Source organism: Perca flavescens, chromosome 18, assembly GCF_004354835.1.
Source record: "Perca flavescens isolate YP-PL-M2 chromosome 18, PFLA_1.0, whole genome shotgun sequence".
NCBI classification, from domain to species: Eukaryota; Metazoa; Chordata; class Actinopteri; order Perciformes; family Percidae; genus Perca; species Perca flavescens.
Genome location: NC_041348.1, coordinates 9,155,417 through 9,177,502, shown reverse-complemented (window position 1 = coordinate 9,177,502; position 22,086 = coordinate 9,155,417). Strand labels below are relative to the sequence as shown.

The following is a 22,086-nucleotide window of genomic DNA, read 5'->3' as shown; positions in this document are numbered from 1 at the left end:
GCGGAATCCCGCAGCTGTGGAGTGTACAGGAATGTGAGTCAGTCACTTTGTAAATGACTTTGAAGACAGAGCTAGTCATTGTTTTGTAAGTAAACTAAATGTGTCCATGTTCTATCTGGCTGTGTTCTTGTATCTCCACAGCTCTTGAAGTTATGGCTCCAGAAATATGAAGGACGCCGTCTAACCCGTCGAGGAGTTAGTTTACTCGGGTCGCTCTTCGCCATGGCCTCTGTAGCTGTCAGCTTGGCGGCTCAGAGCATTCAGGGGCATCGCAAGTCCTTCTCCTTGCTCTTCTATCGGGCTGTGCGGGACCTGAAACCGGTCTGGATGCTGGAGGACATGCGGACGATGGAGACTTTTTACCAGGAGGAGGACGCCAGCCAAAGGATTTATACCCCGTCGGAGGCGTTACTCTACGCTGTAGTTCACGATCACCAGGCGTACGCCCAGTACCTGCTCAGCCGGTACACCGTCGAAGCGCTAGCAAAGCCCGGGGAGCGCTTCTGCTGCTGCCCGTCCTCCGCCCCACACCTGGCCATGGCTGTCCGCTACGACAGGCGCTACATTCTCGGCCTTATCTTACAGGAGATCCACCGGATACCCTTCGGGACCTCCTACACGGACCGAGCTGGGTGTTTTCACTTGGAGGACGGGAGAACCCCTTTACATCTGGCCTGCGAGCTCATGCGGCCCGAGGCGGTCGTCATGCTTTTGGGGAACGGAGCGTCCCCGCACGCCCTGGACCAAAGTGGCTTGACGCCGCTGGATGTCATTCTGGAAAAACTCAGGGACTCCAAGGAGGTGAACGGCGGGGAGAGAAGGCAGTGTCTGGACAACCTGCTCATGTTCATGCCAAAGGTTCACTTTAAGATGAAAGGGGCTCTGAGCAGAGAGCCGGAGCGCTGGAGCGAGGTGCTGGGTGAGGAGACGTACAAGTACCTGGCTGAAAGAAGCCCGGCGCCGCTGGTCCTTGCTGCTATGCAGACTATTCTGAAGCAGCTCAGCCCTGCGACCTTCCCGGACAGCCTGCATGAGCTGCCCATCCCCTCCTCCCTTAAACCACCGGGTCTGCCTGTGACACAGCGGGACAGGCAGAGGATGGTGTAGCATTAGTATAACATGAAGCATGCTCCAGTATGAATAATGTTCTATTTTAGCATTTTGTGTGTGTGTGTGTGTGTGTGTGTGTGTGTGTGTGTGTGTGTGTGTGTGTGTGTGTGTGTGTGTGTGTGTGTGTGTGTGTGTGCGCGGCTATAAAGCAGTAACACTTAATTTTAGGGCTGCACAAATAAACACTGTCAGGAAACAAATGATTGAATCTTATCTTAAGATGTGACTTTTATCACACTGTTTGGCCCACTGATTACATTTACTTGGAGCTGGAGGTTGATTGGACTGTAGTGGCAGTTTGAAGGGCAGCCAGCAGTGGGAAGACCAGGAATAAACAGCCATATTCTTAAACCTTTTTACACAAATTCGGGCATTATTAAACAGTTTATTTGTCTTACCTCATTGTTAAGTGTTACCTACTGATGCTAACGTTACTGCTTTTTAAGCCACTGTATCCTATCAGAGGAGTAGACCAACGCCAGTCAACCGTCTACATGAACTCTGCTAATCTTGATTTTAATTTATTTGGGTTTTATTTAACAGTAATGTTCAAGAAAGGGATCGTATAGATCAGTGATCTTCAACAGGGGGTCCGGGACCCCTAGGGGGTCCTCAGAGTCAGTGCAGGGGGGCCTCCAAATTCTTGTTAATTTTTGAAAGATTTTCAAAAATTAAAAAGTCTTAACATGAATCCAACATATTAGCAAATAGAAATCCCCACTGCTTACTGGCAGTAAGATAGTCACTAAGGCCATACACAGATAGTTAATCATAACTATTCACTGTGCCACATGTATGTTTAACATTAAAACATTTATAAAATCATGCCAATTATTAGGCTATTTGAAAAGTTTAATATTCTATGCAAAAAAAGATGTGTATAAGAACTTTAGGCCACCCTACAGGTTGTTGTAGGCCCAATTTAATATGCAACTTGATTTTATACCTTTTATGCCTTCTCTTTCAGTTACGGGGTCCTTGGCTTAAAAAACGTTGAAGACCCCTGGTCTAGATAATTTGAGAACAGCCAGGTGACTTGAAAACTCTATGGATGACTGATTATTTTTAAATAAATAGGAATACAATGATCTAGTTGTGTCTATCTTGACCCCATGAATGACATTCAACATTGTTGATATCTGCTTTTTCTCATCATTTCAACTATAATTGCCACACAATAAATGACCAATGAAGGAAGAAGTATAAAAGAGTTTATTCTTGAATTTGGAGTTTGATTTAAAAGAAAAAGAATATATATATATATATATATAGTAAGAAATACTCCTTGTGAAGGTGTAAAAGACGCAGACAGTAAGCTGCTGTGTTGGTGAGTGAGAGTGAATGTTGCAGCTTCTCTAGCTTAATCATCATATTCTGTGTTGGACCTGCCCCGTTTGGTCATGTATCATGATGTAGCAGCTATCTTGGACAAAACAGGAGCTTGAGTTGATCTATATGCAGCTGCTGGACAGAGCCATGGAGACTAATAACAAGGTAAACATGCACATTTAAATAAAAAACACTAGACAACATCACGTAATGTGTTTTCATTTTTATTTTGTAGAAGCATTTTTCCCTCAAAGGTGGAAAAACACATATATGACAGATCTTTAAAAGGCTCCTTGTATCCACCGAGGAAGCTCATACTGTACAGGAAAGTTTTTAGAAGGTTTTACTTTAAACGTGCATTCCATCATATCCTAAAAATTGTATTACAACTTCTTGAAAGCTTCTTGGAAAGAGCAAGGTAATTAGTAGTGATGTCCAAATAAATCTTTGTGAATCATTTTCTTTATTTTCTGAGCCCAATAGATGGCACTCTATGTTCAACAAAGGGTTGAAAGTACAATTTGTCATTGCTTGAGCCTTTATCTTTAAACCAAGAGCACGATCTAGCTTGGTCAGCAAGTACAACTAATCGTTCATGAAGCTTCATTTGACATCACTGGTAATTAGGAACTAACAATAGCCAAAATTGAGGTAAATGTCTGTGACAGTTATTAGTTAGTTTGGTTGTTTCAAAGGGTAGTTTCAGTTTTTTTCCAACCTAGACCATATTTTTCCATGCATTGTTGACTAAGTTTTAGCAGCGATCAGAATGTCTGTCCTTAGTAAACTGTTTGTTTCAATGGCTCTGCCCACCTGAAAGAGAATTAAATACAGTTCCACCTGATCAAGTGCAAAAGAGAAAGTCAAATTTAGCATTTTCTCTCGCTCTCTCTCTCTCTCGCTCTCTCTTACCCACCCATCATAATCTAAATCTGAATCTAATCTAAAAATCTTTTGGTCCAGTATTGAGCAAGAACGCTGTACTGTAAATAAACAATACTTTTAGCAGGGGCGATTCTAGGATCTGACCTTTGGGGGTGCTCAGCCCCTAATGAAAAGTTGATAGCAGTTAAGCTAGGGGGGTTTGGGGGCATGCTCCCGTAAGATTTTTTTTTTTTTAAACTCTTAAATCATGACTTCTTGTGAGTTTTGGGGAAAGAAATAGACAGATTGAGATATGCAATTATGACAAACTATCAACAGATTCAAGGCATCTGCTGTGAAAAAAGATGGAAACTACAAAGCATGATTATTGCAGCACACATACCCAGGGGTGTTGGACTGGGGGGGGAGGGGACTGAGTGCCCAGGGCCCTCATGTGAGGAGGGCCCAAAAATATGCTAGAATTCATAGCTTTGGCTGCATGGAGGGGCCCATAGAAAATGCCTTTCACAGGGCCCAGAATTTGGAGCTACACCCCTGCACATACCTTGAATGGTAAAATAAGCCTTAACATATTTTTAGACAAGATTATTCATGTTTTTTTCTGCTGTTGATTTTCAACTTTTTCATCTAATCTAATAATGCCTCTGAACCAGATGGGGAAAACACAACATCTCTTTTTCTTAAGAGCTTAGTCCTCCATGAAATGCATATGTAAATATAATGTGAATGGAATGTTTTAAGTGTTTTTGCCCGTATAATATATGTCCACTTTCTCACTTGGTTCTTCCAGGTCCCTCTCTTTGTCCACTCTCTCTCCATCCTTCTCTCTCTCTCCCCATCCTCCTCTCTCCCTCTATCTCCTTCCCTCTGTCATATCACTGACAATCACATACAAAACATTTTGTAATCAACTAGAAAATAATCTTCAAATAAAAGACAAAATAAAACACAGTAGTCCTACTATATACATGTCTTATAGGCTACCTAGCCATTTTCTCACCTTGTTCATCTTGCTCTCTCTGCCCTTCTCCCTCTCTATTCTCCTCGCTCCTTTGTGTTGTCAACCAGAAGGCAAATGTAATCAACTAATCAACAGAGAATGCATTGTGTAGGCTACCAAAGTAGAGCTGATGAAGGTCCTGCTACTCCCGAAAACATGTCTTTTTGCTTTTTTCTTTTATTTGAGCCGCTTGGGTAACTTTTTTGCATTTTGGCGTTTAGACCATTGACATAACAGAAAGGTTTAGACCGTTTAGACTCGTCTTTCTCCGTCTCCGTGTACTTCCCATTTCTCCTTTCACCGTTTGTTTATCTTTGGCGGCGCACTGTGGGACGGACTAGTCCATTTCATTGTGAAAGTAGGGGGGGCTGACCTCTCTCAGCAAGCAGGGCGCCTGCAGCTGCTGGGGGCGCTGATCTGCCAATTCCCCACACAGTGAAATGATAGAAAACAGAAAAACGCTTCGCAGCACAGAGGATTATTTATATATTTTTTTAAGTTCGGTGGCTGCCCGGTTCGCCTGTGTCAAAAACCGCCACTACTTTGAGCACTAAACGATCTCACATTATCACAATAAGGACTTTATTTTCAGGGGTGCTGAGATGATATTTAGGGGTGCTTCAGCACCCCTAAAAATAGCCTAGCGACGCCTATGACTTTTAGTTGGTATAAAGCCAGCATATGGTAATATCAATGGGTAAATTTAGGGGGGGGTTTCCTCATGATTAACATTTTTATTCTTATTTAGAAAAAGAAATACAACTTAAAACATGAGCACATCACCTCCCCGTCTGATCCCCCCCCCCCTTGCCCTTTTTTCTTTCTTTTTTTCTTCCTTCTTTTTTCCTTCTCTCATCCTTGACAAGATGAAATAATGCATATATATATATATATATATATATATATATATATATATATATATACATATATACTATTCAATACAATAAAATAACAAAACTTATTGACAACAAACTGTCAACCAAATAACCACATTATGTATATTTATCGACACCATAAGTATATTACAAACGTCTTTCCACAGTACATAGCCTCCTAAGACCCCTCCGGAAATCTCAGATACTTTCCCCATTTAGTATAAAAACTCAATCTAGCAAACCGTTTGTATGACATTTTTTCAAATGTTGCGACTCTAGCCATCTCCAAGCTCATTCTTGGATTGAAGGTACCCCTTTGATCCTCCAAACTCTTTGAAAAATCAGTCTGGCTATCATTAAACTGGTTTGGACTCAACGTTTTATCTGCTTTTCTATCCAATTTATCTGCCAGAACAAATAATCTTGGGCTGAATCTCTGCAATCGAACATAATCATGTATCTCGGTCCAAAATTCCTAGACCTTATCACGGGACAATAGGGCATGAAGTAATTTGCCGTCCTCTGTCCTACATTTCCAACAATTTGGTGTGTCTTTTAATCCAAGTTTAAACAATTTGGAGGGCGTCCAGTAGAAGCAATGCATAATCTTAAATTGCATGAGACACACCTTTACATTGTGTTACATAGTTTTAATATTCCTACCAATTACCTATCAGTGTAATACTCAGATTTCTTTCCCATGTCTTTTTGAGGGCTGACTAAGCTCCATCCCCCAGGTTCTGAATGAGTATAGCATAATACCCAGAAGCATGATCTTTTCCAAAGTTCATCAACACCTTATCTAAACATTCTGGTGCCTTTGGGGCTGAAGAACTGGATCCAAAAGTCCCCACTAACAGATGGCGAAGTTGCAAATATAAAAAAAAAAAATAATTGGGACTTAGGGATCCCAAATTGCTGTACTATATCCTCAAAGTATTTCAATGTCCCACCAAGATACAGATCACCCAATGTAACAATTCCCTTTTCCAGCCAGTCCCTCCAAAAAAAGGTAAATCTATTAATACATAACTTTGGATTCCGCCAGATACTTGATGAGGCATTTAAATATGGATCCAGTTCAAACAGCCAGGCCACTTTGGTCCAAACTACTTTTAAGTGAGGGATGGGGCCAGAACAGATTGCTCAATATAATACCAGGGTGGGGCTCTTTCAGGAGGAAGTGACCAGTGGGCCAGATGCCTTAAGTTAAGAGCATAGTAATAATATATAATTTTTGGTAGACCCAAACCTCCTCTATCAAGCGGTCTTTGTAATATATCAAAATGTAGCCAGGTTTTTAACCATTCCATATAAATGTCCTTGTTATCCTATCGAACCATTTAAAATATGACAGGTGAACCTCCAGAGGCAGAGATTGGATAAGGTAGTTCAGTAGCTCACACAAACCATTTTTATAACATTGACCTTCCCAGCTTTTGAGAGATTAGGGGTCACCCATCTATTAACATCACAAGACATTTTATTAAATAATGGATCCAAATTACCTTTAACTAGATCTTTTAAATGGGGAGGGAATAAGATACCCAGATATACGATACCTTGCTTTAGCCACTGAAATGCACCAGGTTGGAAAGTTGTAACAGGGCAGTGAGCTGTTAAAGGTAACGCTTCTGACAGCTGTGGAGAGTTATAATACAAAATACAATTGTCTGCATAAAGATGAATATTACAAGCAGTATATACTGCGGGTCCCGTCGGGTTTGGGCAAAGATCTTCAGCTCTACACTGCTGTCTTTCACCCTCTGGCGTCGGCTCGTTGGTTTTGAGTTCCAGAATATACCTCGGTTATGTCATCCATCGTCTTGGCTGGTTCTGGGTTACGTGACTCAAGACCTTCTTGGCCTACAAAGACCAAATTATTTCACCAACTATGTGCCTCCAGGTTGGTGAACCTTGTTTGTAGAGTGTGTTCACCTTTTTGGTTAGATCTCCCATGGCTTTTTTTGGCATTAGAGAGTCTATTCAGTGTAGTTCGTGTTTCTTTCAAGCTCATCCAGTCTTATTTCAAATGAGTTCCCAGGCAGGTGTTTCCTTGTCTGACATAATTCACTCACTTTTCTTTGTTTTGGCTCGGGTTTCACAGGAGAAACATGCATTAGACATGCATAAAGGCAACTATATTTTAGGCAGACAAATGTAGATCTTTAGTTTAAGTAAATTGTCATTGAGAGGCCCAACATGAAGTTTTAAGGACAGAGCTGTGCAGGAGCGTTCATCACGCCACTCCTCTCAGTTAAGACATCTGACCGATTTAGTCTTTTTGTGTACATAAATAGACGGTGCACAATTGTCCTATTACATTGTAGATTGTTTCAATGCTGCGGACTGCAGCGTTCTCGCACACAGGTTAAAAAAAACAAAAAAAACACGGTTTCCCTTTAGTTGAAATTTCACTTGTTAATCTCCAGAGGAATTTCGTTGAAAAAACTGCTTTATTTATTCATTATTAGAGGGGGGGCCCTGGTGCAAAAAATAGCTGTGGGCACCAAGTGACCTCCCCATGCCTCTTTTCTCTATTCATTGTGTATGTAGTAGTCGGTAATTAGGAATTACTTTGTAGTAACTTGATTACTCAGAAATATATGTTGTCTATTGCATCATGTGAAAACAACATTGTGATTAAAGACACATTGAACTGCAGACACAGGCAGAGCAACAGCATATCTAGTGCAAAGTACAGCATGCTGTAAAAGTTCTTTATTTGCTTTTAGTCTGAGAGGCTGACTGTCTTGTTTGAATTGTTCTGCCTGTCTCATGTCTCGTTGTTTTTTCAAGTAAAACATATGCACTGTAGGCCAGAAACAGTACTTTGGGTAGTTTATTAAAAGCAAAGTCAACTAGAAAACCACTGACTGGTAAATCTTGTTAAAAGGACTTTAACACAAAACTAAATTAAGCTGCACAAGCAGTTGTGAAGCACCAAACTGCATGTCGGCTTTTAGACAGTCACCACTTATTTAAGACACATTTTATTTTTTTCAAATATTACATTGAGCAGGCTGTCATAGCACAAATATATATATATATATATATATATATATATATATATATATTTTTTTTTTTTTTTTTTTTTTTAAGTTAAGATTAACTAAAAAGTTTTGGAATTTAAGTTCTGGACGGATACATGATGAATATGAAAGTAATGTTTGTATCCTTTAAAAAAAAAAATCAAACGTCTTTTGTGTTGTTGTCTCTTAACAGAAGATAAAATGACAAAAACAGCATGTTGTCTGCAAATGACAACGCCTTCTCAAAACTATAGCTATCAACATCATCCTCTGCGACCATCACATTAACGTCACATCCTGATTTCAATGAAAAAGCATTTTTCAGCTACCTCATGCATCTTCCCTAGGGTGTATCCTTACTGTGGGCCTTATCTAGCTTAAAAACACCCTCTCGCCGGTGCTGTGGGGGTTAACAAACACACCACAGTCTTATTATCTCAAATTTAATAGTCAACAACTGATGCCAACATTTAACACACTTAAGCCATGCATAATCTGTAACCCCCTTTATAGAAGACATAGAATGCATGAAGTTAAGTAAAATATAACATTTTAAAAGAAGTTCAGCAGTGCATAAGAGGAAAGCAAAGTGTAAAAAAAGGTTTCAGGCTCGTATTAGATAAGTCATAACTAGTTAAAAGATAACGTGAAAGGATACATTTTTAGCTATAAAAAAAAATTAAATGAACCCTTGTGTTGACTTCGGGTCACATTAACCCGTTTTAAATTTTTGTTTTGTATCAGAAAATATGGGACGTAAAAATAAGCGCTGAAAATGTGTAGAAGAAAATGTAAAAATTTAGTTTTATAATATTTATTTATAATAAAGTTTTTTTCAAGATGGACGGAAAGACAACACAAGGGTTAAGCATGGGGGCTTCCTTGATATTTAGTGTGGTCCATAGCTTTGGGGCGTAAATTGACAAAGGCTGCATCCCTGATTTTATTTTGGCTATTGCTGGGAACCTCCAATAAGCAGGGGATCGCAGTGTTCTTGGAGGCAAATAGTTCACAAGGGAGTTAGCAATGCTTCATGGTCCTTGACATTTTGCAGGGCAAATGAAGTGGTGTGCTGTTCAGTGTAAAATGGTCTGTGAACCCTATTTTACAGCAAAACCCAGGCAGCTTCATCAGGCCAAAGAAGACGCCTACAGAAGTGAGAACAAAATCCTGTACATCCTGTACTTATATTCAAGCCATTGCCAAATGAGTTGCTACAAAGCTAATTCAGACTATCAGCTCCACACAACTCTCTCTGTATTTCTCAGTATGACTATGTTCAGAAGATTGTATTGTCCAGTGACTTTCCCGCGCAGAAACTCTGTGTCCTCCTTGGCTACTAGCAACTGTGTGGAGGATATGGGGATTGGGGGAGGTGCACGGTTATGGAAGGCTTGTATAAAGTGGAAGCGTCGACAGTTTTGTTGTCATTATTTATAATTCCTCATGGGGGCGACAGAAACTACGCACTATAGGTTTAGGCCCTATTTTAACGATCTGAAACGCAAGTATCATATGTGAAACGCAAGAAGCTTGTGAGCGGATCTCGGGCGCTGTTGCTATTATACCGGCGGGATAAATGACTCTCACACCAGACGCAAATCTAAAATGGGTTGGTCTGAAGTAGCTAGGTGTGGTTTGGGCGTAACGTGCAATAAACCAATCTCACATTCCCTTTAAGAGCAGGCGCGCTTGTTTCATGGCGAATTTCTATTATGACGGCGAATTTGCCTGGCGCACGCCAGCGGGAGCTGTCTGAGACGCAGCAAAGTAATAAATGCCCGTCTTGACCGGGTGGCGATGTTGCTGAGGCCTCTCGGGCGCATCTCCTCAAGTCTGGAGAGGATTGCTGCAGCCATGGAGCGTGGGCCTCCAAACGCACCACTTGCTCCTGTTGTGCCCCTTCCTCCTCCCCCCACTCCATCTCCGTCCACCCGCTCCCCCAGGAGCGCATTGCCACTCCCAGACCAGATCCCGCCGGAGCGTCCAATCCCGCCGTTCAACATCACGTCTCCTTAAGTCCTCTAATATTTCCTCATTTATGTCATCAACACATCCATGATTCATGGAAATGTTGTGTAAAACACTACAAGCCACAAAGAATGCTGCAACTTTTTGAGGACTGTACTGTAATCCAAACACCTGGAGCACATTTTCAGTAATATTTTTAAAATAGGAACTGCTGCGTCCGTGTAGATGAGCGAAGCAAAGCGTATGTGCGTTGTGCACACGCTACATTATGGCCAAGCATGCGCCCCTAAAATAGCATCTGAATAACGCGCCACTGACTTTAGACTTTTCCTGGTCTTTGGTGGAATTGTTTTCTGAAACTGCAAAATAACAACAGGGAACGTTTGTGCCTGAACACGCCTCCTCTTTTCGCTGAAACCCCCAGGAGCGCAAATACATTCCCTACTTCCAGACATGCGTCTGTGGAGGGAAAAGTCCACTGTGCGTCGGGTGTAAAACAGGAATGATACATGCGTCGGTGTACAACAGCAATTGCGCTGAGTGCAAAATAGGGCCCCAAACCTTAAACCTACATTGTGTAATGTTTACAGTTGAAAACCCCATAATTCTTTCACAAATATGTGCTCATTCATGTGTAATTACTTCCACCAACTAATCAAAGTATTCTCGTACGCATAGAATCTGCCATTCAGAATCATTCAGAATACATAGGAACGAGTCGCCGTGTTGCACCTACGGCCGCCATGTTGCACCTCCATCTTTAAAAATGCATTAGCCAAAGAGGGACATACCCCCGCCTTTCGCACTTTTACACTTACTGGCACGGTGACGAATGCTAGGGAGGGGGAGAAGATTACTTGCGACTCCCAGCAGATTTGAAAGCCTGTTGAAAATGGAGGATCACACCTATTCTCTAGGACATGTAATAGAGTCACCAAGGAAGTTAAAAAGAGAATTAAAACGACAACGCGACAGGCAAAGCATCAAGACCAAAGTTAATATTGGAGTGGCTCTTCCAAGATGGAAAGAGCTCATAAGAAGCAACAATTTTAAAAGTCGAAGTTGCCTGCTTTGTTCTTGCCAGGTAATTCTGCCTATTTGTGTAAATTTGAAGTTTCATAGTTGCTTGGCTAACTATAACATGATTGTGCATAACGTTGTGATTTCCCTGGCAGACAACTTACGTCCTGCAGTTTAACACAGACAGCTAGAACAGCTGCGTGTAAACGATGGAGATACTAAGAGCTAATTTCGGGTTTGGCCACCAGAGGAGTTACAACGCGCTCGGAATGGGGGCTAGAAAATAATATTCAATTGGATGTCATATACAATTTTCTTACACAATGTAGCTTTAAAGCAACTTTTGATATCATTGCGATGTGGTGGCCCTACAGTTTCAGAGTGTAATTCATTTATACACCGCTGTCGTAAATATGGACAGCTGTACAAGTGCTTTAATTAAGGGTCCAAGCCCAAGGTGGCTGCAGATCCAGCGGAGCTGTGGAACCCTATTAAAGATCATTATTTTCCTCCACGTAAAACTGATGCTACAACCTAAACCGTACATGGTGGGGGGTGGGTGCAATTTTCAGGACTGGTCCAGATCCCTGCACAGACCTCGACCAAAAGAATTCAGCCACTTCCACCACTAGGTGGCACTATAGCAGAAAAAAAACTCCCAAACCGTACATCGCACATAAAAAATACACATATCCACGCGTTCCCCAAATTCAGCTGAATCTCCTGCTATACGCCCATTTTTGGTTATATTTTTATGCGCAAAAAATCGCAATTTATCATAAACCTACTTTTTCTAATTCCTCCTAGACTGTGCGACCAATCTGCACGAAACTTGGCAGGTAGTGACCGATCTGACAAAAAAGTTATCAAAAGAATTTTTAACGGATGAAACTTATTACGCACAAACAAATTAGTGTAGCTAGCTACGAAAACACGATATCTCGGCCAAAACAAATGCTATCATTGCAAAACTTTAGATTTTTGTTTGCCATGACCCTCTGAGGCTTCGGAACCAATTCTATAAAAAAAATTGGCCACTAGGGGGCGCTACAAGTACAAAAAGTTTATATCTCATGAACGGCTCATCCTATTTTTTAAAAATTTTACAAAATTTTGAGGGCCATTGCTGAGACCACGCTTACAGTGGGGTACTGATTCATCAAAGTGTACCATGGCCTATGGGACCCGCAATGCGCAAAACCAACTTTTTCTATCTCCTCCTAGGCCGTGCGACCGATCGGCACGAAACCTGGTATCTAGCACCGACAGATGGACCTGACCAAAATATATCTAAGGAATTTTGCTATGTTAAACTATGTGCATTTTACGACCAAACAAATGTTCCTAGTTAGCCACAAAACACAAACTTCAGCATATCTCGGCAGAATTAATAAGTATCAGAGCAAAACTTGTTATTATTGTTAGACATCGCACTCCAAGGATCTGAACACGCCTCTAAATGGGAAATTTGCAATGGCAATATCTCTGCCACAGTAAATGCTTTCATCACAAAATTTGAGATTATTGTTTGACATGCAACTCTGCAACTCTATACCAGATTTGGTGATAACCAGCCATTAGGGGGCGTTATAATTTAGGTTGAAGGGTTTTGGCCTTTTATTCAATGAATGGGAAATTTGCTATTGCATTTCACTACAGTTTTTGGAGCTCGCACTTAGTGAAATTTATTGACTTTTGCCTCGCCGCCATCTTGCTTTGGGCTCCGCTTTTGCGGGCTCCGCTTTTGCGGGCTCCACTTTTGCGGGTTCTCCGCTTTTGCGGGCTCCGCTTTCGTGGGCTCCGCTTTCGTGGGCTCCGCGTGTCATCAGGGGCGACTTGCGCCAGAGGGGACTCGCGACGGGGAGGCTTGGACCCCGTCATAACTGCTTGCAGTTATAGTTATGATCACATTACCAATGATCAAAAACTAGCAAGCAACTTTGCTAACACAACTTAACAATAAGCAAGTGCAACAATACAAGACATAGTAAGCCAGCTAATGTGACTTACTAGTCCAACAGCAAGATGTAATTAGTAACATAACTAAAGGGACATTTCAACAGTGCACAACTAAGTCACTAAAAACATCCTATCAATTCTTAATATGGATGCGTGTTATCTCTTTCAGAGACAGCAGATCAGGAAGGCCAAGATTGAGTGTTACACTCCTATCTGAAAGTCGTTGCTGACCAGCTGTCCATGTCGTCACACAGATTTTAAACAGCTCACTGGAGCTGCATTATGTAAAATCCCCTGTAATGTACAACATGTTTGGCTGTAAATTGCCAGCAGAGGGCAGCATTGTCCAAGGTTTATCACAAAGGTCCCTCATGCATATTCAATATTCATTTTCATTGTACAACACAGGTTTGCCAAATGCTGTTGTAATCAATTGATGCTACACAACAAAAAACACTAACAAAACAATATAAAACAAACTACTGCATTTAAAAAAAAATTGCAGCCAGCAGAATATTTACAGCAACAACGCTGGTGTATTCTCTGGGCAAATGATAAGTCCTGCATCTTAACAATAGAAATCAGTGAAACAAGGTCTATCAACTTTGACTACGTTGGAGCACCAAGCATCAAAATAAATTATTTTGACAATGTGGATGAGGTCAATATAATCTCCAAAACAACTCCCTGAATGACTTTTACCCGACTCACGTTCCACTCTCAACACAGCTGTCTTCAGACAAGAAGTCACCTTGTGAGATTGATAACGTTGTCAGACACTTTTGATAAGAATCTGAGCCTGTCAGTGGTAAAAACAATCACTTTTAGTGAACAATGATCAAGGATGCACAATTGCCCTATTAGGTTACATTGCAGCTTGGTTCGCGCCAGACTGTCAATGCGATCTAGGTCAATACTGGACCAATTACAAAGATTTTTGGTCACATCAGTCTGTTAGACACAAATGCATGGGGAAATGGGGTCTAGGTTGAAAAAAACTAAAATTACAAGCATGTTACTGGGGTCTGACCTGTGCTTTATCCTCCTCATGAAGGATTTCTGCAATTTGTAAAAATTCTACGACACTATACTAATTGATATGCCTGTGGATAGGCCTGCTCTTCAGACATCGGACATTGTGTCTCACAAGAGATAGAGGCACTGGCAGGCCTGCCCATTTTTTTCCAGGAAGTGTTTGGTGAATAAATAGTAACTGTATGAAATAGATGCAACAAAAAATGCAAGTAATGTTTCTTAATGTAACTTTAACACCTTAAAGTGTGATTTAATAGCTAATACTATTCATTTTATGCATAATACACTTTGTGCCCAGAGGTGTTTAAAAGAAGAGTTCACCCAAAATGAAAAAAATGAACAACAAACACCTTCCCCCCAGTGTAGTTTATCAGTCCAGATAATTTTGGTGTGAGGAGTTTTCTATGACTTTTGCTGTTTTTCTGCCCGATGGGCAACAGCCAACCTGAAACAGCTGCATTGTTGGCTGGTGTTTTTTTGGAAGAAAATACTTCTTAACACAGAAACTACCAGAAGCATTTCCAGGTAATCTCTACACCTCTGTTATTCTGATATTATCATGTAATACAATAGAAACAGGCAGTTTTGCCTTTTGCAGCACTGATTCATGGTTATTACACAGAAACTACCAGAAGCATTTCCAGGTAATCTCTACACCTCGGTTATCTAATATTACCATGTAATACAATAGAAACAGGCAGTGTTGCATTTTGCAGCACTGATTCATGGTTGTTACACAGAAACTACCAGAAGCATTTCCAGGTAATCTCTACACCTCTGTTATTCTGATATTATCATGTAATACAATAGAAACAGGCAGTTTTGCCTTTTGCAGCACTGATTCATGGTTATTACACAGAAACTACCAGAAGCATTTCCAGGTAATCTCTACACCTCGGTTATCAAATATTACCATGTAATACAATAGAAACAGGCAGTGTTGCATTTTGCAGCACTGATTCATGGTTGTTACACAGAAACTACCAGAAGCATTTCCAGGTCATCTCTACACCTCTGTTATTCTACACTGTAAAAAAAAATAATAATGTGTTGACTCAACTTAAAAATATGTGTAACCTGGTTGCCTTGAAATTATAAGTTGATTGTAAATCAGCTATTAAGTTGGCACAAAGAGGCTATTCAGTTCTCTCAACTTAATGTTGCAAGTTCACTGTACTAATGATATGTTCAGTCAACTAAGGTTTATTTGTAAACACAACATTCAATTTAGTGGATCCAACTTCTAATTATGCATTATATGAACTAATGATTGTGTGGAGTCAATCTAGCTCAATTCAACAACATTATGTAGTGGGCCTGATGTGCATTTTCAAGTTGTCTTGACTAAGCTTTGTATTTATGTTGATTTCATTATGTTTGTTGTATTAACATATCAAGTAAGTTGACTCGGTTGCCTTGAAAATCTAAGTTCTACAAACTTTTTTTTAAGTTTACACAAGACAAGATTTTGAGAAAAGATTAACAAAAATATTTATTTCACAAATTCAAGTGTTTCATACAATACAAAACATTGGTAAGCCACAGCATCAACATTTCTTTCCTTATCCACTCTGTTAAATATCTATCTGCATTTTCTGCCATTACAAATTATAAGCCTTACTGTTACAGCGTGTGTGTGTATATGTATAAGAGTGAGTGAGAGAAGGGTGGGTGTATGTCTGTGTGAGAGAGCGTCTGTGAGTATGTATGGGAGAGTGAGTGAGTGTGTGAGACAGTGAGCGAGTGTGTGTGACAGAGAGTGAGTGAGTGAGTGAGACAGAGTGAGTGTGTGTGTGAGACAGAGAGAGCGTGAGTGAGTGGGTGTGTGCGACAGAGAGTGAGTGAGACAGAGAGTGAGTGTCTGTGTGAGTGAGTGTGTGTGAGACAGAGTGAGTGAGCGAGTGTGTGCGACAGAGAGTGAGTGTCTGTGTGAGTGAGTGTGTGTGTGAGACAGAGAGTGAGTGAGTGTGTGAGACAGAGAGTGAGTGAGAAAGAGAGTGAGTGAGTGTGTGAGACAGAGAGTGAGTGAGTGAGTGTGTGAGACAGAGTGAGTGTGTGAGACAGAGAGTGACAACTCTCAGGACTTCAGGGCCCAAAGAACGATATGCTCCTCCAGAATCAGTGCAATATCAATCATCTCCTTGGGGACAGGGTGTTGAGGATCCTCCTCTGTAACCACCAAGATTCCGACGTTCATTCCTTTCACTGCCTCACTCTCTTCGTTTGGCTAATGACCAGTGTTGGGGAGTAACGAAATACATGTAACGACGTTACGTATTCAGAATACAAATTATGAGTAACTGTATTCCGTTACAGTTACAGTTTAAATAGTTGGTATTTACAATACAGTTACATTGTTAAAATTAATGGATTACATGACGATACTTCTCCTTTTCACGAGTTTATTCACTCTGAATAAATTAAGGCAACTTAATGCATTTTCCAGAAGCCCCGATATGAAATAGAAAAAAATAGCTATTTGCGTGATCAGTCTTAATGGAGTCGGAACTGGCACGACAGAGCCAGGGCAGCAATAAGTTTCTATCTTGGAAATTCAAATAGCATTTCACATTAAATAACGAACAGGGAGAATGAAATATAGCTAACTGTGCCGTGCAGCCTCTGCTTGCCAGCAACCAACCTCCTTTCAGCTCCAAATTACTCCACCTCCAACCTGAAGGAGCATCTTAAAGTAAGTTATTTTTTTAATTAGCCGTTAGTTAGTTAGTTAGTTGTCTGCTGTAGTTTTACTGGTATTTTAACATTGACGTGCAACTTTACATTCAGCTCCAGAGCCGTTTAAAGACTGACTAGCCCCGTTTGACATGCTAACTAACGTTAGCTAAAATTAGCTTGTGGTAGCTTAGACTGCAGTTAGATTTTTGTAGTAGGCTATGCAGTTCGGGACTACCAATACAATAATCTATCTGCTTGTTCAGGTACACATTCAGGTAGTTGGAATAAAAAGAACACACCATTATAGGCCTTTTTAGTAAGCTGGATGTGATAGCCGCATTCCTACACTTATAAAACGCAATTCAATGTGGAAGTAATCTTGAAGTAATCCAAGTATTCAGAATACGTTACTCAGATTGAGTAACAACAATTACTAAATTACATTTGTGGGCATGTATTCTGTATTCTGTAATGAAATACGTTTTGAAAGTATCCTTCCCAACACTGCTAATGACACAACAAAGTAATAAGAATAGATTGCAAATCAGCATTAATTCCTCTACACATGAAAATTCAAGATGCAAGATGCCCCAACACAATGCTAATGAAATACGCAACAAGCTTAAAATGTTCCAATTTATTGAAGTAACAACTATCTACATCAAATAACAGCAAGTTCAAAAATAAAGAAAATAAAAGTGCAGCTGTGTCAAAATTTATATATGTTCAAAAATAGAAAATAAATAAAAATGCCACTTTGCAATCTGTTAAAAAAAGAAAAGAAGAGAAAAAGACTTGTGGCTAGTCGCTTTCGTGAAAAACGGGGGTTTGAAAAGTCGCTAAATCTAGGGCAAAAGTGGGCGCACAATTCATAATAAAAAAGATAGTATCTTGCTTGTTTAAACTAGTTAACGTGTTTCAACGTCATAGCTCATTTGTCACATCTGACCATATGCAAAAGATACGTTATCAGAACATGTTGGGACAAGCCTGCCTAAATTAAACCACCTTAGCCTGCATATTTAGCTAGCCTTGTCATGTCAGAAATTCAAAAGTAAACATTTCCCCATGCGTTCCTTCATCGAACAAACCAGCTAGCTAGTCAACATAAGGGCTAACTAACTTACATTCAGAGGATTAGCTAGTTCATTACCTACTTGCATAACTTAGTTGAAGGCAAGTTCAGAATTTCTCCACATAATCATTACATAGCTAGCTACCATTAGATAGTTAATGAGCAATGTTCGTTCTTTTCCCGCAATACACACACACACACACACACACACACACACACACACACACACACACACACACACACACACACAGCTAAGGTTTTGAAACTAATGGCTTGCACGTTATACTGTAGCTTTGAATGGTCAGTTCACAGTATTTCGTTAACACTTTAGCTTAGTAAAAACAAAATATTACACCATAGAAAAAGTTAAAAGTTTAATTAAGCCAACGGTCAGCTCGCTTCTTGCACTCGGTCCTTCGATAGAGGAGACGTTGACTAACTGGTCTGCCGCTCTGCGCATGTGCAAAATTACGTAGCGTGGTGAACCCTGAGTGAACTTCAACTTACAGTTGAGAAGACAAGAATGACTCAGTTGTGTCAACTGTGCATTACAATTTCTGAGCAAAATACAGATATGTGTGTTATCTTAACAAAAGTATTGAAAAGTTTTGAGGTGAAAGTTGACTTGACCCCAAAACAGAAGTTGAGACAACAAAAAGGGGAAATAATTTTTTACAGTGTAATATTACCATGTAATACAATAGAAACATGCAGTTTTGCAGCACTGATTCATGGCTATTACACAGAAACTACCAGACGTGTTTCCAGGTAAGAAGTCACAAGATTAAACCTATAATTTGTGAAGTATTACCTTGAAACAAAAGGAAAATGTTTTTCGAACATAATGGGTGGATGAATTTCAGCATTATAATATGGTAATTACCAATTTTAACTTCCAAGAAGTTTTATCTAATTTAGAAGGTATTAGGCTGATAGTAGCCTATAATACTGTGAAAATATCAACATATATTACGCCATTATTACCATGTTATTACAATATTATTAATATATAAGTATATTGCCATTACCTAGATATACATATGGTTATCATTGAACCCTTTCCTACTTACTACATTGTTAATTGTATGTTAACTTCTTACCACTTTATTACCTCAGTATTACATCTTATTACTGTGATGTATTACCCAGTTATTAATTGAGCAATTACATGTTATTACCTATATATTACATCTCTATTATCACACTGTTACCCCTCTATTACCATCTTATTACCGTGCCGTAAAGTGCTACCAAAATATATTTAGTCTTAAGTTTTTTCTTAGCACTCAATCATGCATTTCTTGCTTTTCCTCAGGACACTGACCACGAAGAAAGAGTGGTTCTTAGCTATTTGCCTCACAGGAACTTAATAATTAGGTGAATAAGAAGATCCAAGTTGACAGAAATTTTGTCTAAACTTGAAACGTTGGTAAAGTCAACAAAGGTAGTCAAAATTCAAAAATCTACTAAAATCTTACCAGCCCGGCTGCTCACCTCTTAAAGGTACTATATGTAACATTTCTGCTTTAAAATGTCTAAAAACGACCATACCTATGTTATATATTTTTATGAGTTATGTTCTTACACTATCCCAAATGTTTCCACCAAATGTCAAACCCAGAGAAATCTGTTATTTTATTTTCAGACACGGCACGTTTCCTTTAGTCGCCCGTCAGTGGCGTCATATAACCTTTCACCCTCCAGTTACTCTAACTTCCGTCAGAACACTGGCACCAAGATGATACGTTCAGGAGTAATTGTAAATCATACAATGTCACAGAAAAAATAAATACTTGTAACCGTAATACTGCTTTTTTTTGCCATACAGCATAATTTTGTGATTAATTAAATCCCACTTTTTATCACAGTAATACAACAGTGACCTTATCTATTTTGTAAGTTCAATATCGATACCAGTTTAACGTTACTACAATCTGCTAACGTTGATGCTAATTCTTTGTGGGTAACATTATGAGGTTACAACATCGTTCAACACGCTAATAGTTATTTTTAGTATGACTGTTTCAGGACTGAGCTAACTCACGAATAACTTCACTAGTAACGTTAACGTTAGCTGTATAGATAGACAATTAATCTAATGCTAATTTTGCCAGCTAGCACACCCCGGTCTGTCTGCCTCACTCCCCCGGCGCAGAGAGACTCAGTCGGGATGACAGCTGACAACAGCCCCGGTACATATAGCTAGCTAGTTAGCGTTAGCCCCCAGTCAGCTATCAGCCAGCTACTTTCATTACAGCAACCAGAACTTATCTCCAGTGCCTGGTGCTTACGACGCTAACGGCAGTTTAATTTAACGTCGGGAAACTATATCAGACCCAGCACTGAGTCACAACAGCGGCCATCCATAGCGGTAGCTACATCTCCGGTATGTGCCGAAAATCTCCTCCCTGCCGAACTTCTCCCCCCTTCGCGTTAAGCAGTCTTTACGGTTAGCTAAATTAACCCGACAAAAGGTGGGTTAAGCGCCAAAACGAAAAGTTGAGATTACTGAAAAGTGAAGGGGAGATGTTCTGCTGCTGCACAACAGGCATCGACCGTCCTGGCTCACTATCGCGGAGATTTCCCCGACAATCCCCACCCACACCCGTCTCTCAGCCTCGTTTAGTAGCTAGTTACAACAAACCCCGTCCGCCCCGGTGTTGAAACCATCCAAAAGGTGACATTGATATGTGAAATATTTTGTGTTTTAGCTGCTGGCTACTGTTAGCTTGCTGGCTCACTAGCTAACTGGTCAGCTACAAATAAAAATCTAATCAAGAAAAACGTAATTATGTTGGGGAAACTGCAGCTATTTTATTACAATAACATGAATAAACGTTACTAAATGTAACGTCAATAAACTTGAATGGGTAAACTTGACCGTGAACTGATGCTTTCTAACCGGCAGTTTTCAGTTTCATTCAGTCTTTCTGCCTTATGCCTGCATGACCTGAGACTCTTCAGGTGCTTCCACAGGGGGTTTCCCAGTATCTATATATTCCGGGCATAGCTAGAGTGTTGGTCCCATGGCTCCCGTTACATGTACTTTGATAATGCGTTTGTCTGGTTTGTTTGGTATGTATTGTCTAAAGGTACAGCGCCCACGACATGCAACCAGACATTCATCCGCAGTCATGTGAGAGCCTGGATTTTAAAGAAAGGGTAATTGCTAGACACACCTGTCCCATACATCCCATATTGCTGCACACAGGAGAAAACATGGAATGTCTTCAGAGACATGGTGGCTGGAAATATTTTCCTTTCAGTGGCAGCATTCAAAAGGCTTGGCCTTCTGACTTGTGCACACCTGCCAAAGTGAGCAACCCAGATGCATTGCATCTGTGGGTCCTATTATTTATATAGATGTACAGATGTGAAGCCAAAATATCCTGGATACTGACGGTGCCATCTTGTAATTTTGGGGCCAAAGTGTGCGCAGTAGTGATCGAGCGGTGGAGCCACGTTATCAAAGTCCCCCATTTTGTTTTTACTTTAGTCAAAGGGAACTAAACTACAGGTGGGAACACAGCAATGGTCGCCATGCATCATTAAAGTATAATTGTATCATTATTTTTTAAACCTTGCCAGACTGATATAATTTGGACATGGCTCGACTGGGTCCCTTCTGGGGTTTTGGTTAATAGGAACTGAGGAGACCTGTGACTAAAGGTGTTACTAAATTGTGTTAGCTCCAGCCTGCTATGACCCTGATGAGGCTAAGCATTAGAGCTGTCTTCCTATCTTCTCTAACATCATGGCACATTTCCATCATGCTGCTCAGTTTAAATTCATACTAATTCATAACATTCGTTTCTAAAGGATATCGGTTAGCCCAATGACAATATATTAGAAAGCTAGCCAAAACAATTTGTCATAAAGTAGCTTTGTAACAACAGTTTTAGCCAAGATGCTAACAGCATTGATAACTAAGCCATTGTTACAGTGTTACATGAAATATATAAAGTGGAAGCTAACTCTGACAGCTGTAGGGCAGCTAACATTAACTTTAGCTGTCTCCATATAGCTCCCAGCTAAGCTCCTGTATCTCGTGACGCAGTTAGGAAACAAGAATGAGCTAACTTACGATAACTCTGTGAATTTTGATTTTAAAGTCATGTT

General features: G+C 40.2%; 1 protein-coding gene across 1 annotated transcript; it reads left to right on the top strand.

Moving 5' to 3' along the window:
• On the top strand, positions 1 to 1,736 carry zgc:112001 (ankyrin repeat domain-containing protein 9). Its single transcript, XM_028605731.1, has 2 exons — positions 1 to 33; positions 142 to 1,736. Exon 2 carries the CDS (start codon positions 223 to 225, stop codon positions 1,105 to 1,107), a length of 885 nt encoding a protein of 294 aa, XP_028461532.1. The 5' UTR covers positions 1 to 33; positions 142 to 222; the 3' UTR covers positions 1,108 to 1,736.
• The last annotated feature ends 20,350 nt before the right edge of the window (positions 1,737 to 22,086 follow it).